Raw genomic sequence first — 21018 nt, 5'->3', positions numbered from 1 at the left:
TGATGTTTGCTGCTGGTGCTTTTAGCATGTATGCTAATGTTAGCTCTCCTCATTCAGTGTTTCTATGTGTGTGATAGATAGCTAACATAGCAGCTCACAGCCTCCGATTTCACTTCGATCTCTTTTAGAGCAGGTAAGAATATAACTTCCTTGCTGTTCATCACCTCTAACACCATGCATGTGTTGTGTCTGACACAACATGTCTGCAGGAGGAGTCATTAACTGTTAACGTTAGCTGGTGGAAGAAGTGAGACGTCAAACTGCACATGACTTTTACTGCCATACTAATGCATTATCACACCGTTTGTCATGTTAGGACAGATATATGCTGTCAGTCACATGACACTGGCTTTAAAACTGTTGATTTGACTTTGATCCATCAGATATCTAATTTAACTAAGTTTAATATCTTCTATCTTTTATAATGAATTAACACCGAATCCGTTATGGTGCTTATCTGACTGTAGCGCTGGTGTGTGTGACACTTGTTTGTTTTGTGGTGAATTGAATTGCCCCTGCTGTGTGTGTGAGGTCTGTCCAGTCTGCTGCTGAGTTGTGTGTGTCATGTGGTGTTGTGTATGTTGTGTGTGTCATGTGGTGTTGTGTGTGTTGTCAGACAGGTGGTGTCAGTGACAGATGTCCCAGGATTATGGCAGTTCTCTCTGTTTATGTCTCGGATCACTGCAGGGTTTTCAGCATTTCTTTTGGTTAGTTTAGTTTATTTACTTTTATAGCACAATAATAATACTGTCGCTGACCATTGTGCTGTACAAAAATTGTAAAACACAACACCAATCAAATCAAAGACTTTCTAAAACAAGTTGAGAAAGACTCATATTATAAGCCTTCTCTAAAAGGATAGTTGACAAATAATGTGGACGTTATTAATGAATGATTTAAAAAATATATATTATTATTATTCAACATCATGGCTATTAGGGGTGTAACGGTTCAATCAAATTGTTCACTGTTTGGTTTTTATCACAATTTTAGGGTCAGTTCGGTAAGTGCAATGTTCAGGGAAAAACGACTTCTAAGAACAAGTAATCAAACTACAAGCAACAGCACAAATAAACACAATAGTGCAAAGATTCAAATAAAATAAACAGTGCTTCAGGTAGCTCTAACATTAGTTTTCAAGTACAGAGATTGAATAAAGTAATCAAGTGTAAAATAACATTGCATATTTGACTGTTTAAATTAAAGATTAATCCTTATTAAAGTTACAAACGCTATTCAGTCAAGAGCAGTGAGTGATTTCCTTATCTTTTGTTGTTTGATTAACATTAAAACACCGCAGGGATATTAGGCTGCTGTCTATTTAAGGCATAATGCACTGATACTGTGTGTGAGTACTGTGTGTGACTCATCTGAGTACACACACACATTTCCACAGCGCATGCAATTTCTCATTTACACACACACATTTCACACACACACATTTCTCACGTCTTCTTGTGCTCAAATGTGTAAACTGGCAAGGCTAAAATGAGTTGAACACATGCAGATAGCAACGTGTGGTACCAAGGAACACAGAATGGCTGTGACACTTTAATTCGAGCAGATTTTCACAATGCACATCGCTAAACTTTAACATACATGTATGTGTTTTCAGTTCATCTGCGCTTTTTTGCAGCCCGAGGTGCGCATGGTTGCCATGTTGGGAAGATTATGTAAAACACTGGACAGAAAACTTATATTTTTAAGAGAAAAGCTCTGTTTGGGGGATTTAATTTAACATTTGGAAACCCTAAACAGGAAAGATAGAGGAGGCTTGTTACCAATGCTCTTCCATGCGTTATATTTTAGATATTAGTTAAATAAGACATAAGTTTTTCTTTTATGTAAATGTAAACATGCATCTTTTATTGATTTTATTATTGTATTTCATTTCATTATGAATGTATGTATGATCTTGTCTGTGAATTTCTCTTCTGTAAAGCACTTTGTAAACACTGTTTTTAAAAGTGCTGTATAAATAAAGCTTTACTTGCTTACTAATGCAATAAATGACTAATTTTACAAACCACTTTCAGGACAAATAACCAGCGGGCCAATATCGCGACAATTAGTTTTCAATTAACCAGGAGAAGCTGAAATCGTTATCTTAATGAAATCTTAACAAAGTCATTATTTTTAATAGCTATTAAAATGCAATGAATCATGCAGCCCTAGAGGATCTGGGCTCAGGATGGCCTGAACTAAACACCCATGATCTATAGCAGAAGAATTAACACTTCTAGGCAAAGTGTCTTTGTGTAGGGAAATGTGTCATTTACTCACCCTCGTCATAATACCGCTCCAAACCTGTGTGCTTTCCTCTCTTCTGTGGACCACAACAGAAGATATTTTGAAGAATGTTGAAAACCACAGTTTTAGACCTGGTTGACAAGCATAAAGCTCTCGTATGTCAATCATAAACATAATTACTGTAAAATACTGTTCATGTTTACGCTTATATTACTGTAACAGCGAATCTCAAACGCACAACTACAGTAGAACGAGGACTTGTAAAAATGGCACTTTCTTTCCCCCATTAAAAAGAAATCTGTGTGAGCACTACTGCTTATGTAGACTTAAACCCTTCCTATTATCATTTATGACTCTAAAAGTGGAACTTTGAATGACATTGATCATTACATTTCATCTTAAACTCAAAGTATAATGTGCAATGTTATACATGTACACACATGTATTTACAGTATATACTTATATATGTACATGTAGCTTGAAATACTGGCATAACCTGATCAGTGAGTTAAATATTCTTCAAAATATTCCTTAAACATTGACACTTTTGCCCACACAATTTATACTGCTTTCTATTTGTTTCTAATCCGTTCTTATTTACATCTACCGGAAGCAGTCGAATTTTTGCCACAGTTAAACATTTACATCTCTCATTTAGTATTATTTTCCTTTATAAAATAAGTGTGATCAATTTAAGATAAGAAATTTAAAATAAGAAAACACTCTGTAAGAGTAGAATTGTGAAAGTTTTTACTGTTTTCAGCGCACCTGAAAGATTTAGTTTAGCTCAAGTTCATTCGTATAACGCTTCTCACAATACATATTGTTCCAAAACAGCTTTACAGAAAATGCTCGTTTCCAAGTTTCCTGTTATTAGTCAGAAATGAGTGTGTCAAAGTAATGCACAGCGAATAAAACATGTTTTATGTGCTCAGTTAACATCATGTATTCAGGTAAGCTGACGCAGTGAAAGTGTTCATCAGCAGTTACAAAATGTGCTTGTAATGATTACAATATAAGGATAATATTACAATATTAGGAAAGTGTGTGACAGTTTTGCGTGTTGATCGAAAGTTGTGTGTCGTGAAATCTTTGAATCCCGAAAGCAGACTGGGTCTGGCGTCTGGTTTGTGCTTGTGTTGTGCCGCCCTGATCCAGCTTTTCCTTCAGACAGGGGCGTAGAATTTAGTAGGGACGCTAGGGACGTGTCCCTACCAATATCCAGTGACACTGATATATCCCTAGCAATAATTTCGATCAAAACTTAAAATATATTTATATATTGATGTCCCCGTCCCCACCAATGTCAAAATCAAACCTACGCCACTGCCTTCAGATGAATGTGAAAGGGCCGTTCAATCGTCTTTGCTTTTCGTCTGTCGTGAAACATCCTTTAAACTGACTTCACCTTGATTATTAGTTGTGGGATTTGTTGGGGTGCAGTGAAGAAGGTCAAATATGTGTCTTGTATAAGTGCATGATATGCGTCAGCATAAAACATTCTGCTCATAATCATCAGCGTGTCTCTTTAGAGAAGTGTCAGCACTGTTGAAAATATGAGCAGATTGTGTGAAATAATCCAGTTTTGTCTGCAGCGGTTTTACCTGGTTTCACAAACCTTGTGTATTTAAACCCAGATGTTGAAAGAAGCCCCTAAAAGCTGAAGTATATTTAGCTTTCACACATAAGTCAGTAACGTACAGTATGTGTAGAGTACATCAACAGCAGGGAACGAGAGCACTGTGGGAGTGAGTCTTTCAACGGTGTGTGTAATCTACAAGCTCAGTTCACACACATGAAAAATTGAGAAAATTCTCTGATGATTCGCTCACACAGGCCTCCTCCTGGATGTGTATGACTCTTTCTTCTGCAGATCAGCAAACGTTTTAGAAAATAGTATCACATAGGCAGAGTAAAAGTAAACCAGATTACTTCCAAGCATCAAAGTTTTGGTCGCCATTCACTTACTGAAATCACTTAAAAAAAATCTTTGTTTGTATTCTGTATAAGAAATAACACCATACACAGAAGGGGGAGAGTTAATTTTCTTTTTTCTTTTAATAACTTTTAATTAGTTGAGAAACAATTAACTAAAATTGTATTTCTTTTGCAGGATAATAGACACTAACTGTGAGCCTGTGGTCGTCTGGGGATTGTTCTGACACATCTGAGAGGTGAGGCAATGCTTTCTGGGTCGATCACATTCAAAACCAGACTCAGGAAGAGCTTTATTGCACACACAGGGGATTTACCTCGGTACTGAAGCTTCCAGTACACACACACACACACACACACACACAATAATCCTCTCCGCAGTCCTGACCGTCCGGTGTAGTCTCCAGGTGTGTGAAGCGGACAGGTATAGATGAACACAGCACAGCCTCAGCTGAGGAGAGCTGTGGCAGGGTGACGAGTGTGTCTCACTCAGGTCCTGTGGCAGGGTGACGGGGTGTCTCACTCGGGTCCTGTGGCAGGGTGACGGGGTGTCTCACTCGGGTCCTGTGGCAGGGTGACGGGGTGTCTCACTCAGGTCCTGTGGCAGGGTGACGGGGTGTCTCACTCGGGTCCTGTGGCAGGGTGACGGGGTGTCTCACTCGGGTCCTGTGGCAGGGTGACGGGGTGTCTCACTCGGGTCCTGTGGCAGGGTGACGGGGTGTCTCACTCAGGTCCTGTGGCAGGGTGACGGGGTGTCTCACTCAGGTCCTGGAGGTGCTGGAGCGCAGGAACCTGAATGGCTCACGATGGTGAGTGGGCTGTTCCTCCTGAAGTCCACCATCAGCTCCTGGAGATGAACAATAATATTCAAATAATACTTTAAAAGTGCAATTAATTCATACTACAACTTAAAATGAAACGTGTCTGTGATAAACACGGCTGCATGGCTGTGTCAAGGTCAATAAAAAAGACAATAGTGATACTTTTTTTTAGATAATTTGACTTTTATGACAAGGTAATGGTATTTTAGGTTGTAGAGTGTCACATGGTCTGACTCCCTAAACATGTAAGAATATTTTTGAATTAATTCTAATATTTGTGAAAACGCTTTTTACCTTAAAAAATATACCGGTATGTTGGAAAAAAAAATTTGGTTTGTGGAAATGAATAATGTGTGTACACTTATATAATTTTCTAAAATTAGATTTTGTTTGTACACATTTTAAACTATATAAAACATATATTTTCTACATGGTGGATACTAGACACTAAATTTTTCATTGACGCTTGTATTTTAATAACCAAATAGAGTACATAGCCAAAAGTATGAGCAATGTTAAAATTAAACTTTTCCATCCCAAACATAAATTTCATTTAAAAATATATTCATACAGAAATAAGTTATTTTGAATTGTAAGCATTTCACAATATTTAACTGTATTTTTAATCAATTAAATGCAGCCATGCTGAGCACAAGAGGCTTCTTGGACACATACATACTGCAACTAAATTTGGTTGTCAATTTAAAGGTGCTATATGTATTTTTTAGTGGCCTCTATCGGTGATGTTTCAGATTGCAACCAATTTTTACAAGAGCGCTCGTGCTCGAACACAAGAGCGATCACTCATGGTACCGGCCACACTGAGACTTTCAACACACCGGAGAAAGCATCACACAACATGCTGGAAACTCATGTAAACTCCCACTGCAACGTTACAATAATAGGCTACTTTTATCAGCTTGACGTTGAACTAATGCTCCATGCTCGTACCATGATAACGTTACATTGACTGCATTTAGCCGACATGTGGTGTTAGCATAAGGCGTTTCACTAACTATTCGTGTATCTTTCACAATCAGCAATGTCAACACAGGTGAATGTATAATATGATAACGAAAACGGTGAACTAGACTGAACAATGTCAGTGTAACAGTAAGACAGTAGGAAGTAACATTACTGTACTGAACGTGTCGGAAATGTGTATTATAAACAATATGATAGTAGTATGATTATGAGTGTACATAAAATAAAAGTGACATCCTAAAGCACCTACTTTTTGTTATCCTGGAACAGTCTTTTGTATTCATTTCATGTCTCATGTTTGTTGTAGTTTACCTTGCCATTTCATTACAGTTTACCATTATTTATTTCAGCATATCTGAAAACTTGTAATTTATCACAATAAAAATAGCGGAGGTCTCTCCATAATTCAAACGCTCTGCCGATGTTGATCCGTGTTTTCGTCCTAAGTCGATCCGATTCACGTTTGGCCTGACGAGCTTCAGCAGATACATTTCTGTTTAGTTTTGTATATTTATGTGGAGTTTGTGTTGGAGTGTGTGTTGTGCTGGAGGCAGGTCGTGTTTGGTGTTATCAGACTCATGTCGTCAGCTGCTGTGCCGTCTACAATAGACTGTATATAAGGAGAGAGGCTCGGGAGCGCGCGTGCACGTCACATCCGATGGCTTTTGCAGAAAATCCGACCCGGAGACTTCACATAGAAATAGGAATACTGGCCTTCAGAGGTAATAGCAAAACCCGACAAGTGGATCATTGTAATGTGTGATTACAACCCCTTTACACACAGGCAATAAAAAAGGATATATTTTAGAAGAAAAGTTACATATAGCACCTTTAAGCGTTTTTTCCTTAAAAAAAGGAACCCTTGCCTCATTTAGTATGCGCGGCTCTATGAATATGCAAATGAGCCCCGCCTCCACTCACTCACTCAGCTCAGAGATCCACTGGTTGACGATCACACGTTGATCTGATTGGTTACAAGGTAGTGTGTGACGTCAGAAACACCAGCGATTTCACACCGTGTTTTTGAGACTGTCTTTGGTTCACTGCAGTTTTAAGCAGAAAATACTCAGCAATGCTGTCGACTTATGAATTTACACATGGTTTGTCTTAAAGCATATTAATAACACCACATAGACATATAGACAACATTAAAAGCTGGGTTTTCACCACAGGGGGACTTTAATCCTTTTCTGTTCAGTAATTTACTGGAGTGACAACCGCATTCTACAACATAATTATGTCCCGAAAAAAAAAGTCCTATGTAGTGACGAACCCAACTGAACAACTAGCTGTTAATGACGTGCTCCGAGAGACATGACCGACGAGAGATACATCTGATGCACGCCAAAATACGTAGTTTAACGTGCATCAGACAGAGATGTATCTCTTGTCTGTGTGTGCGGGTACGAGTCTGACTCGTGTTGCCAGATCTTGTAAGAAATCAGCAAACAAGTCCATAAAACCCCCCAGAAATAAATGGAAATGCTTTATGCTGAAAATAAAGCTGAAATATCACAACCCGCACCTGCTCACTTTAATAACTCCATAAACTCGAGCGCTGTATGAGCCAAGCTCGAAAACACTTATAATAAGTGAACATGGCAACACTGCAAGAGCCGCTGTCAAAGAAACAAACAGCTTTAAGCATAAACAAAACACTTTACTTACAATTGCTGAACACAAAGAGTCTCAGTCACTGTAATATTACTTTAGTCAGAATAGCGAACCCACTCCCCCATGTCAATGCGGTTGTCCCTCCTGAACCGTCCTTTGAGAAGCACTAAACTGCTGTGTGTGCTGTGTTCAGATGAGTGTGTGTGAGGAGCAGGACGAGGCCTGTGCGCCGGGATCTCGGTGTTGACCTCCGCTGAGAGCCGTCTGTGGGGGACATGTCCGTGCACGAGGACCTGGACCACCCGCGCTTCTTCGTGGGAGCTGAGGATGGAGAGGGGGACGAGCTGCTGGACCCGGGCAGAGTGCTCGGCTACGACTGCCTGTACGAGAACGTGGAGGAGGAGGATGAGGAGCGAGACGATGATGAAGAATATGATTCGGTATGTGAGAGGCTGACTTGCTGACAGGTCTTCAGATTCTGGCCCGTCTTCCTGCTGGTCAACCGCAGCTGGCACTGTTCATAGGAGACCAGGACAATCTTACGGTAGGCTAGACCGCCCCGTTTCACAACGCTCGGCCCGACACTCGTAGACCTCGAAGGATGCAGACTCTGAATCGGGACTCAGCTGTCGGTTCTTCAGTCAGCGGTGCATAAACTTTGGAGGAAGTACATGTGCAAAAAAATAAATAACTAAAAATGGGTCAATGGGTTCATTAATTCTGAGTAACGAAAAATCCTTCGGGTTTACAAACACTTTGAGACCTCAGATTTGATAGTTAAACGTGTGTATGGTAATTCATTTCAATAATTGGTCAATAGTTGAACATGAATTACAAATGCTTGTATTGCGTGCACAGGGATGCTGTGGGTCCTTCTGTCTTCTCAGGTTTGACACCAGTATTTTGCATAAATGCAAAAGAGATTATTTGGCTAAATGCAAAATGTTCTTTTATAAGCAGTAAGTGTGGTTGGGAGCGAGTGTACTGTAAGGCTCGAAGCTTACACTGCTGTTTTAAAGCAGCGGAAAGCAGATGAAGGATGTTGTGCAATATCAGTTATTTATCTGACAGTGTCATTAATCTGACTCCTTTAAACGTGTTATTCTTTAACCTCTCATTCTTTAAAGGGAAAAGTCTTTCTTAGAACTGATAGGAAAACCTAGGATTTAAACTGACCATTTAGATAAAAATAGTTCCAGTTCCTGTAGTAAAGGCCACCTGACAGGAACCCAAAGACCATAAACCTGAAGGCACATCTAGAGGAGGATTAAGCAACAGTTCGTACATTGAACATCAGGATATACTTTAATATCTCTGTGAAACTCATCATAATTCTTTTTAAATTTCAATTTTATTTAAGTTTATAAGGCGTCAGATGAAAGCAAACGTTAGCTACATGTTAGAACACACAAGTAGATAAATAACCTGTAGTGGGATACACATCATGTGTCCTGTGGAAATGGTACAGATGTGCATTACTGTGCAAGCGACCCAGACAGGAGCACCCTGTGCCTGTCCCGTCCCAGCAGTCTCTCCTCAAGCAGCTTGTTTATGAGTCCTGGGCACCGATGGGCCTGAGTAGAGCTGTACGAGTCTGGGTCAATTGAGAATCACGTGTTTAATTGTTGTTGAAAAAAAAAATGATTCGCCCACGATTCTGAACATACATCTAAACAAGATAACGTAATTTACCAGAGGTTCTGACAAAATGTAGATTGCTGCAGTCTATTTAAAAGAGATCTAATTAAATTGAATAAATAATTTAAAATGAAAATCAGCTGATTCAATGACTCACTCATAAATGCTTCACTCGTTTCATTACTGGATGAATCAGCGTTTTTGAAAGAATCTCTTGAATGAATGATTCAATGACTCATTTTTAACGGTCTCGCGTCGTCACCTACTGGTGTGACGATGTTATTGATACAATCTTTATTTGCAGCTTCAAGTTACTTTCAAAAGGTGATTTCTATTCTATTCTATTTCGATCGCTACCATAGACATCAGTGTTTATATCCGAACTATAAACTTCTACTCCAGTACTTCTGTGTTAATATGAATATTTGTAACGCAAAAATAATGATACCGTCCTGCAAAGTACTAATTTGAAAACAATACGTCATAATTTAATTACTTTGAGTTGTGTTTCATTAAGCCAGAATGTTCAGCTATTAATATTGTTTTGGGTCATATTTGTGATGTGATAATGTGTTACGAAGTGAGGGAATTTGTTTCAGTGTTTGTATTGAACACGTTAATTTCAAAAGGGTAAAGAACAACATGTTCTAGAATAAGATCGCTTTAATGTTTCTTGCATGAGGTTTAGTAGGTATGCTGAAACTGATCTTCTATGTTACGCATAATTTGAGATGCATGTGTTTAATCTGCAGCCCCCAGAGAGACAGATCGTGGTGGGTATCTGTGCCATGTCCAAGAAGTCAAAGTCCAAGCCCATGAAGGAGATCCTGGAGAGACTGTGTCTGTTCAAGTACATCACTGTGGTCACGCTCGAGGAGGACGTCATTCTGAACGAGCCGGTGGAGAACTGGCCCCTCTGCGATTGCCTCATCTCTTTCCACTCCAAAGGTTCGTGCCATCATCATGTATGCTTTTGCTTAGTACTGTATTCCCCATTAAATAATTCACTTCTGACCACGACGAAAACAACCGTCACATTTTATTATTGCGTTCAGAAATGATGTAAATTACTGGTTAATAAAACAAAACAAACACTATAAACATATATTTTATTTCCCCTCACTCTACAACAAATCCTTTAAATGTAACACTATTCAGTACAGGAATGCAAATCGTAAGTGTAAAGTATTAAAAAAACATATATTATAATAGTGGCATTCATTTCAAACAAATTTTTTATTTAAATGTCAAGCCGAAACACATTTATTTAAAGCTAAATTGAAACTACCAGAGTGTGGGAAATTTGCTTTACCTCGGATTTGACAAACTGCTTTGCGCATGTTTTGCGTGCCTGATGGTAATTTATACAAGCATATGGGTAGCAATATTCAATTTGAAATAAAAAATGCAAAATAACAATGCAATATGTAAAATGGCAATGCATTTCTGTATTTAAATTGACATTTACCATACATCGGTGCAATGTTTGGTGCAAAATGAAAATGAAATTATATAATTTACATTTGCCATTTAATACACTAGTTTTAATAATTTACATTTGCCATTTAATGCACTAGTTTTAATAATTTACATTTGCCATTTAATGCACTAGTTTTAATATGTAATTTTTTTTATTTTATTTTTTTAAATGTCAGAATGCATTTTCAATGTGCACATTTAATTTTGCTACATTCATCGCGGGACATTTAATGAAAATGCAATTGCAAGTGTCTTGACTGAGTGTAAATGCAATAAAGAAAAATAACATTTAAAGGATCATTTTGCATGTTAAACATGTTAAACATATCTATCTAATCATTTATGTAATACATTGTAATTTTAATTTTGCAACTTATAAAGCATTTAAATATGTATTCAATTTACATATTAAAACTAGTGTATTAAATGGCAAATGTAAATTATATCATTTAATGTTTATTTTCATTTTGCACCAAACGTTGCACAAATGTAATGGTAAATGTAAATGTAAATATAGAAATGCATTGTCATTTTGCATATTTCATTTCAAATTGAATATTGCTACCCATATGCTTCCGTAGTAATTGCGTTATATAAGGCACATTGTAATAAAAGTCGGATAATAAAAAACAACTTATATTCCAGAAAATATGGTATCTAATTACTTTAAGTACAACATATGTAATGGATTACATTTTAAATTCCTTTAAATTCTTTTAAATTTGACTGGTGTGCACATACCCGGTATTTGCAAAATCAAAGTTTTAAGTTTATGTAGAATATCAATCATGCTCATTTATATCATGGTCTCTCGACGGTGTGTGTTACAGCCATTAAATGCACAGGTAGTTCGCTCAGTTACTGAACTGAGAGCTGGAACATGTGTAGATATGTTCATTCCTCTTGATATGTTGGCTTCACACATCAGAAGAGTTTTGTTCACTGTTTATCGTCTGCTTTTGAAGGATTCCCTCTGGATAAAGCTGTGGCTTATGAGAAGCTGAGGAATCCGTTCGTCATCAACGATCTGGATCTTCAGTACTTTATTCAGGACAGGTGTGCTTCACGACCGCCATCAGAACATCTGTAATGGTGATGTATAGTGAACCGTGCTCAGGGGGAAACATCATGCGGTTGCTTATATTCCTGACACGATCATAATGGGCAATTCCACTGAAATAATAATAATGGGGAAAAGGATTTGAATGTTTATTTGAGTAATGATGTGCTCCAATACAAAAAGATATTGCCAGCCTTTATGGTTTTAAAACTGGAAAAACTTTCACTTTCACTTGAACTTTCTGATAGGAGCTGAGAGAGGTATTTATAATGACACCATTTAGTCTCATCGTGACACTGTTTAGTCTTGTGTGAAGTCTTTCAGCAAATAGCTAATGTTATTAACTGCTGAATATTAGCTTTTTAGCCGGGTCAGCGTGGCAAGCGTCAGCATGCATGCCAGAATTCAGCCACAAACATGCAGTGCATTCATCTGATTTTGTTTTAGAAATGTCTTGCATCTCATAAGTCATCTCCACGACAAATTGCTCCTGATTTGAATGTGTTTAATACACAAGATCACTGCAGGCCCGTGCCTACGGCAGTATAGCAGCTTTTCTGATGTGTTGAACTACGGCACTCTTGGTGGTAAAACTATTGTTTAAAGGGACAGTTCACCCAAAAATGAAAATTCAGTCGTTTACCTCATGTCCTCGGTCGTTTACCTCATGTTCTCATGTCCTCACGTCCTCGGTCGTTTACCTCATGTTCTCATGTCCTCACGTCCTCGGTCGTTTACCTCACGTCCTCATGTCCTCACGTCCTCACGTCCTCGGTCGTTTACCTCACGTCCTCAGTCGTTTACCTCACGTCCTCACGTCCTCGGTCGTTTACCTCATGTCCTCACGTCCTCGGTCGTTTACCTCACGTCCTCACGTCCTCGGTCGTTTACCTCACGTCCTCATGTCCTCACGTCCTCGGTCGTTTACCTCATGTCCTCATGTCCTCACGTCCTCATGTCCTCACGTCCTCGGTCGTTTACCTCACGTCCTCACGTCCTCGGTCGTTTACCTCATGTCCTCACGTCCTCATGTCCTCACGTCCTCGGTCGTTTACCTCATGTCCTCACGTCCTCATGTCCTCACGTCCTCACGTCCTCGGTCGTTTACCTCATGTCCTCACGTCCTCGGTCGTTTACCTCACGTCCTCACGTCCTCGGTCGTTTACCTCATGTCCTCACGTCCTCATGTCCTCGGTCGTTTACCTCATGTCCTCACGTCCTCGGTCGTTTACCTCATGTCCTCACGTCCTCACGTCCTCACGTCCTCGGTCGTTTACCTCATGTCCTCACGTCCTCGGTCGTTTACCTCATGTCCTCATTATGGCGCTCGAAATGTTCCATTCGGCGACGAGACTGACAAGCACGACAGATAACACACGTGTATACGTGCGTGTACGTCTCCATTTGTTTTATATGGAGACGTACACGCAAATATCACGTCACGTAGACACGTCAATAACGTGTAGCTGTTGATCTATGCAGACGTCACGGCGGCGTCACGTTAGAAGTTAACGTGTGGATTACGTCTGCACGTCTGCCCGTCTGCAACGATCTAAGTTTACAAACGTGACTACGTGCGTCTGCCATACGTCTGGAGATATCTATTTTTCCTGATAGATCTTTTTCCTCATAGATTTACTGTTATGAGAAAAATACCAAGTAAAACACACATTTGTAAATATTTATTTTAATGTTTCTGTAATGAGCAGTCTTTAGCTTTAAAAAAAAGAATCATTAGAAAACCAGAATGCCTGTAAATAAACAATATGTTAATGACATTTCATAAAATAAAATAAATAGTTCCAAACAGCACCACAGCAGAACAATTGCAATTGTCTAAAAGGAGTAGTTGTGTGGATTTTAAATATATAGCCTCTTTGTGTTTTTGAAAGAATAGGTTGAACATTAACCAGTAATGTCAATAGAACAGTGCTTGCCGCCATCTACTGGCGGTTTTATATATTTATATTTAGTAGTTTCATATTTGTTTGGCCGAGCTCCTTTCATTTCGGCATTTACAACTCGGTTTAAATGAGCTTGCTAGAAGTTAGAACGATTTTTTATAACATAGAAATTCAGAATATATTTCCATCCACTGCCACTCTACTATATACATTTTTTTGTATTATTATTAAATAGCCTATTGCCTATTCCCATGCATGCTCGTGCATAATTGATACAAAACGAAATTCACTTTAAAGAAAGTCTTTCTACAAAACAAAACTTAATGAAGTGGTCAAAATCATGTCTGACCCACTTCATGTCTCCCGTCATATTTCGGATCCTATGATGTTGCTCTTACTCATGCTGTTCACTGTTCATAATCAACATAAATGAAATAAAATAACAAAACCCAATTATAATATTTAAACAAATGTGAAACTGGCAAAGTGCGGATATTGAGCGGACAGTCACGGTGAAAAGTAGCTAACTTGAAACTTGTTTTTAAATGGGAAGCGCGTCTTGGTTCACCCTCCGCCTGTCAGAAAATTAATATGCTTTATTACACAAAACGAAACGTTGAAACATTATTATATTTATAAATGACTATATGCTACAGATTGGGGCTGCACGATATTGAAGAAAAATGCGAAATATTATCTTTAAAATAGGCTATATTTAAAATTAGGCTATATAGCCTAACCCATATAGGCCTACGTGTTTCACAATCTTTTTGTGACAAGAAAACATCGCTATAACTTCTATAAAGTGAACATCGGAGTGTTTTATAATAAGAAGCACTATTTTAACATCAATGTAAACCACGGGGTTTGTTCAGGTTATCCTACATTAGGGATATTTAACAACAGAAACTGAATCAAATGTAAAAAAAAACAAAAAAAACATTAGTTTTCACTGTAGGCCTATTAATTAAATATAGGCCTATACTGATTATTATTAAAGCTACAAAAAAGTTATTCAGCCAAGAGCAGTGAGTGATTTTCTCTTGTCTTTTGCTCATATTGCAAGCCGTTGCGATATGCATATTGCGAAATAGTACATTTGCGATATTTCGATATATTGTGCAGCCCTTCTACATATGTAGGCTTCATATTTAATTGCTATTTGGTTTGTATTGTTTTTATCATTGTGTTGTTGGAGGAATTGAAACGTTTTTGTTACTCATTTTTATGAAGTAGGCATTATGTAGCATGCTATGCAAAAGGATTGTGGTCTAGTTTGTATGATGGACTATCTAGCTACTTCATTAGGCCTAATAATACAGGATCTTATTGTTTTGGTGAGAAGTCTGTTTCTCAGATCATAATAAAAAAATGCTTGCCCCCCTATATGAAAACGAAATGAGTAGCTATACAACATAGTCCTACCACCGATAGAAAACCAGAACCCTTAAGACGGATCGCCATTCAGATCTACAATCTACTACGTCTTTCCATCTACTTCATAAGATGGGCTGAACTTTGAAGAAAAGGCTGGGGCTGATTATAATATTATACAAAACGCCGCTTTTTACGCTGTTTTTGTCAGACAGAAGCGCCGCAGATTACGGCGCACTATGGATGGCCTGCGCCGCAGAAACGGCGTCATTGGCTGGATAAAAAAAAATGCTGAATGGAGATAGCTCCAGACGGGCAGACGTTAAGACGTGCAGACGTTCTCCACACGCACGTTATCACGTCTTTAAGCTTGGTTAGGAATCAAATGACACAAAGCGAGCGCCATACTCACGTCCTCACGTCCAGGGGCGTGTCTAGAGCATTTTCAGTGGGGGGGCCATGCTGGGGCACTGCCTCCAAACGGGGTGGCCGCCAGTGACCAAAAAAAAAAAAAGCTAAATTATACAGTATATTATGTAAATCCTATTGATTTTATAATTTTTTTAACTTGAATAAAGTTACTTGTAAGCAAATGTAATAAAGCACATTTTTGATTAATTTAGTTTTTTGTCATCCCTATATATATCTATTAAGTTAAATTTGAGAGCCAGTGTTTACTATTTTTAGTTTTTTCATAAAACTAACAAGTTTATAAAATAAAAGCAATTTTAATAATGAGCAATTTTAAAAACCCAGAAGCAGAAATGTCAACTATTTTCTTTTAATTAGTTTGGCCATTACAATATACAGTAGTTTTATTCACAGTCTCTTTCAAATAATAATAAATAAATAAAAATCCCCCCACTGTAATAATTCAAATGGTGTGGCCAAAACATCTTAGTGTTTCATTCAACATTTCTTTCAGATTAATTTACAAAAAAGCTGAGTAACACAGAGTTAAAGTTTTAGCACTGTAACAGTTCAAATGAAAACACAGTTTAAAAATAAAATATGGAACCATTACATTGTGCTCTGCTAATATATTAAAGAACAGCCTTTAGTTTAGAAACAATAAAAACAGTAGCAGAAAGAGAGGAAAACAGTCGAAAAAGAAAGGCAGACCTCAACTAAAACAGCTGGATTCTTCTGTTTTGGTGGTGACTGGCAAACCGTCTAACAAAATCATCTAAGTCAAGACATTTGGTCCTCCTCACCTCAATGCTTAAGACTCCAAGATTACTGAGTCTGTCATCAGTCATGGTAGTGCGTAAATGTGTTTTTATGAGCTTAAGTGCAGAGAAGCTGCGCTCACAACTTGCACTGATGACTGGTAAGGCCACAGCTATGCAGCACAAACGAAAAAGCTGATAAAACACTTCTTTGAATGGCTCAAGGAAGATGGTAAACTCTAGGAGACTAGACAATTCAATTCCAGTCTGGAATTTCCTTTCTAACACCCTCCTCACTTGATGCAGTTCATGTTTTATGTCATCACATTCATAAATCCTAGCGAAGCTAAAAATGCAGTAAACAAAAGTACCTCAGCAACTGTTTTAATGTAGGTACGATTTTGTTCAACTACTTCTTGGTGTTTCTTATCGAGGGCATTTAACATTGAAGTGTCTGTCAAGATTCTTTTTTTGTGTTCATTCCATGCTATCATGGCATTAACATGATTTTCAGATTTTTTATGTCCCCTGTAACCTCCATCTTTATACATTGCCTTCTTCCAGTTAGAATAGCCCAGTGATGATGTGAATGAAGTCTCTTGAATACCAGGGAGAGAAAAGTGTCGACACGGAAAACAATATGCAGAGTCTCGGCTTTCAGAACACTCCAGCCATTGGTGTTGTGTGTACCACATTTTGTTGAAAGCTCTTTTCCGGTCGCCCATCATGGTTCGAGGGAACACCTTCAAGTGCGGCTGTGTTGGTCCTGCTGCCCGAGACTGTGAAATGTCTGCAAATAAAGAGAATGGTCTTCTTATAGCGATGACTAGCCTACCAGGGGTCTGCAATCAATTTAAACAATGAGTAATAATTAAAATAATTATAAGTGCAGAAGGTGTAGTTTGTCAATTAAATCAACCTAGAATACATACAATTGATTCTGCAAATTAAGTTTGAATGAAAGTTAGTTACATAACCATAGACCCTCCAGTAATATGAAGGCAATCGGTCATTTTTAAGGTTTTAGGAATTTAACTAAAATACACAAGCTCATCATTAACACCCATTTAGACAATACCTTCTAGAAATATGTCAGTAAAAAAAAAACCTGGAGCATACCATGTGGTCCTGGCAGAATGCGATCTGTGGAGATGTTGGCATGTAGTGCCTGAGGTCTGTCACCATCACCCCCTGACCTATGCTGACACAAAGTTTCTTCGTGGTCTTCAAATTCAGACAGGTCACTTACAGCTGAATTATCTGCAGATACAGTAAAATAATAATCAACAGAGTAGACGTCAAACATCATTTAACATCACTTGCTGAACATGTGCAAAAGAACTTTCAGGTCTCAACTACAACTATACATACCTTTGCATTCTGTTGGGGATGAAGGTGCTTGTTTATCCCCACCAAACGTTGATCCTGAGAAATGATGAAATGTCACAAGTAAATATTGCATCAATGAGAAAACAAAACAAGCTCTGTGACTACTATAGCAGAATAAATACGCTCATGGTATTTTTAGGGCAAATTCATGTACATGCAATGATTACTAGCGTTTTAGTTTGCTTCATACAATTGAAATGTAATATTTATCAAATATCCCTACAATTCCCTCAACACTTCACATACTTGAAACCTGAAGTAGCAGGAAGCACAGAGAAAAATGAAGGCCACTGCTGTCGGCTGGGTCCACTGGCATCACTGTCTGTCTGGCCTGTTGATTCCTTGCTGGCTGATTCTGTTCCAGTGACAATTTTTTCTTGCTGCCTGACATTTTCTTCTTGGCCAGTAACATTTTCAGTTGCTTCTGCCTCTACACTTGTTTTGTTTTTGTTTTCTTTGAAAGAAACTCTCTATATCTTTACTTCTTTTCATGGCTTGCTTGGCACTGTTCTCTTCCCTGCCTTCAAAAAAGAAACACTTGTGTGTGTCTGTTATTCTCAATCTCAACAAAAATTGTTCAAATTGTAAATGAAATGCACAGAATGCATCCATGTAATTTCACGTGTAAATGACTGAGTTAGGACTGACAATTTAACTGACTATCTTCTAACTGACTTACTCTCATCATGCATTAACAAGTAACGTAACGTTACGTGTCACCAGACAATTATTATCATTATCATTTATTGTTTTTTGGAACATTCTGTGCATATTGTCATTTGGTGCAATCTTGCTATGTGGTCACTGTCACAAAATAAACTGATACAAAATATGCAAATCACCATGACAGTGTTTATTGTTTGATAGTGCCCAGCTTTTTTTTTACTTTTATTGTGTTTTATTAAACTTTGACTGAACATTGGATTGAAATCAACCACGACCAACGCGAGCAGAGCCTGACGGCCGGGGTAAAAACATTGATCTGAGAAAACCATACAAACATATTAAACCATACATAAAAGTTACCTACCAGCTCTTTGTTTGGTGTCTTGACTTCCCACACTTGATAATATAACAGTCCAAGTCCGCGACGACGACCGTTGTTTCTCTGGCGCTGCACTTCTTTGAATCACAACTTCAGTAGAGTCTATAAACTGATTGGCCGTAAAATGAACCAATCACAAGACATCTTATAGGGGGGGCACCTGGGGTGGCCAATCGAATTTCAGGGGGGGGCCGGTGCCCCCCTGGCCACCACGTAGACCCGCCCCTGCTCACGTCCTCACGTCCTCGGTCGTTTACCTCACGTCCTCATTATGGCGCTCGCTTTGTGTCATTTGATTCCTAACCAAGCTTAAAGACGTGATAACGTGCGTGTGGATAACGTCTGCACGTCTTAACGTCTGCACGTCTTAACGTCTTAACGTCTGCCCGTCTGGAGCTATCTCCATTCAGCATTTTTTTTTATCCAGCCAATGACGCCGTTTCTGCGGCGCAGGCCATCCATAGTGCGCCGTAATCTGCGGCGCTTCTGTCTGACAAAGACGGCGTAAAAAGCGGCGTTTTGTATAATATTATAATCAGCCCCAGCCTTTTCCTCAAAGTTCAGCCCATCTTATGAAGTAGATGGAAAGACGTAGTAGATTGTAGATCTGAATGGCGATCCGTCTTAAGGGTATTGGTTTTCTATCGTTGTTAGGACTATACTCATTTCGTTTTCATATGGGGGGCAAGCATTTTTTTTATTATGATCTGAGAAACAGACTTCTCACCAAAACAATAAGATCCCGTATTATTACTGAAGTAGTTAGACAGTCCATCAGACAAACTAGACCACAATCCTTTTGCATAGCCTGCTACATATTGCCTACTTCATAAAAATGAGTAACAAAAACGTTTCAATTCCTCCAACAACACAATGATAAAAACAATACATACCAAATAGCAATAAAATATGAAGCCTCATATGTAGAAGGGCTGCACAATATATCGAAATTATCGAAATATCGCAAATGTATTTCGCAATATGCATATCGCAACGGCTTGCAATAACTGGTCATGAGCAAAAGACAAGAGAAAACCACTCACTGCTCTTGGCTGAATAACTTTTGTAACTTTAATAATAATCAGTATAGGCCTATATTTAATTAATAGGCCTACAGTGAAAACTAATGTTTTTTTTTTTTTTTTTTTTTTTTTTTTTTTTTACATTTGATTCAGTTTCTGTTGTTAAATATCCCTAATGTAGGATAACCTGAACAAACCCCGTGGTTTACATTGATGTTAAAATAGTGCTTCTTATTATAAAACACTCTGATGTTCGCTTTAGAAGTTGTTGCGATGTTTTCTTGTCACAAAAAGATTGTGAAACACGTAGGCCTATATGGGTTAGGCTATATAATTTTAAATATAGCCTATTTTAAAGATAATATTTCCCATTTTTCTTCAATATCGTGCAGCCCCAATCTGTAGCATATAGTCATTGATAAATATAATAATGTTTCAACGTTTCGTTTTGTGTAATAAAGCATATAGCCTATTAATTTTCTGACAGGCGGAGGGTGAACCAAGACGCGCTTCCCATTTAAAAACAAGTTTCAAGTTACTTTTCACCGTGACTGTCCGCTCAATATCCGCTCTTTGCCAGTTTCACATTTGTTTAAATATTATAATAGGCTTTTGTTATTTTATTTCATTTATGTTGATTATGAACAGTGAACAGCATGAGAGCAACATCATAGGATCCGAAATATGACGGGAGACATGAAGTGGGTCAGACATGATTTTGACCACTTCATTAAGTTTTGTTTTGTAGAAAGACTTTCTTTAAAGTGAATTTCGTTTTGTATCAATTATGCACGAGCATGCATGGGAATAGGCAATAGGCTATTTAATAATAATACAAAAAAATATATATAGTAGAGTGGCAGTGGATGGAATTATATTCTGAATTTCTACGTTATAAAAAATCGTTCTAACTTCTAGCAAGCTCATTTAAACCGAGTTGTAAATGCCGAAATGAAAGGAGCTCGGCCAAACAAATATGAAACTACTAAATATAAATATATAAAACCGCCAGTAGATGGCGGCAAGCACTGTTCTATTGACATTACTGGTTAAAGTCCCACTCCGATCATATTTTGAGCTATTTGTAAACATTCCCAGTGGTCTTTAAATGATGATTATGCCATTTTTAGCCAAACTCACAAAACCTGTGCCGTTTTCTGGGACTTTGCTTCAGCAGAGCGGCAGTAGCTCATTAGCAATTCGCCCCTGCGTTGTGGGCGGAGCCGTTGGCACGGAGATGACCCTCCCCCTCCCCGTTGCTGAGAGCTCTGTCTCTCCCGCTAGCTTACACCCCCAACCTGTCATTACCGGTGCAACAAAAATTGAGAGCAATA

The 21018-nt window shown here is 38.3% G+C and overlaps 1 protein-coding gene across 8 annotated transcripts in view; it reads left to right on the top strand.

The window, feature by feature from the left end:
- The window catches only part of ppip5k2 (diphosphoinositol pentakisphosphate kinase 2), a 57439-nt gene continuing 36421 nt past the window's right edge, over positions 1-21018 (top strand). For all 8 annotated transcript variants that reach the window (XM_056265534.1, XM_056265533.1, XM_056265536.1 and 5 more), the window contains exons 1-5: positions 1-133; positions 4364-4424; positions 7798-8044; positions 9995-10190; positions 11687-11777. In XM_056265534.1, the coding sequence (XP_056121509.1) occupies positions 7880-8044; positions 9995-10190; positions 11687-11777 (452 nt within the window). In that variant the 5' untranslated portion in view covers positions 1-133; positions 4364-4424; positions 7798-7879. The remainder of the gene's footprint in view (positions 134-4363; positions 4425-7797; positions 8045-9994; positions 10191-11686; positions 11778-21018) is intronic.

This window comes from Rhinichthys klamathensis, unplaced genomic scaffold (genome assembly GCF_029890125.1).
Source record: "Rhinichthys klamathensis goyatoka isolate OS25496 unplaced genomic scaffold, OSU_Roscu_1.1 h1tg000236l_1, whole genome shotgun sequence".
In the NCBI taxonomy this organism is placed as follows: domain Eukaryota; kingdom Metazoa; phylum Chordata; class Actinopteri; order Cypriniformes; family Leuciscidae; genus Rhinichthys; species Rhinichthys klamathensis.
Note: the sequence above shows the minus strand (reverse complement) of the source record. Positions and strands in the feature narration are given on the sequence as shown.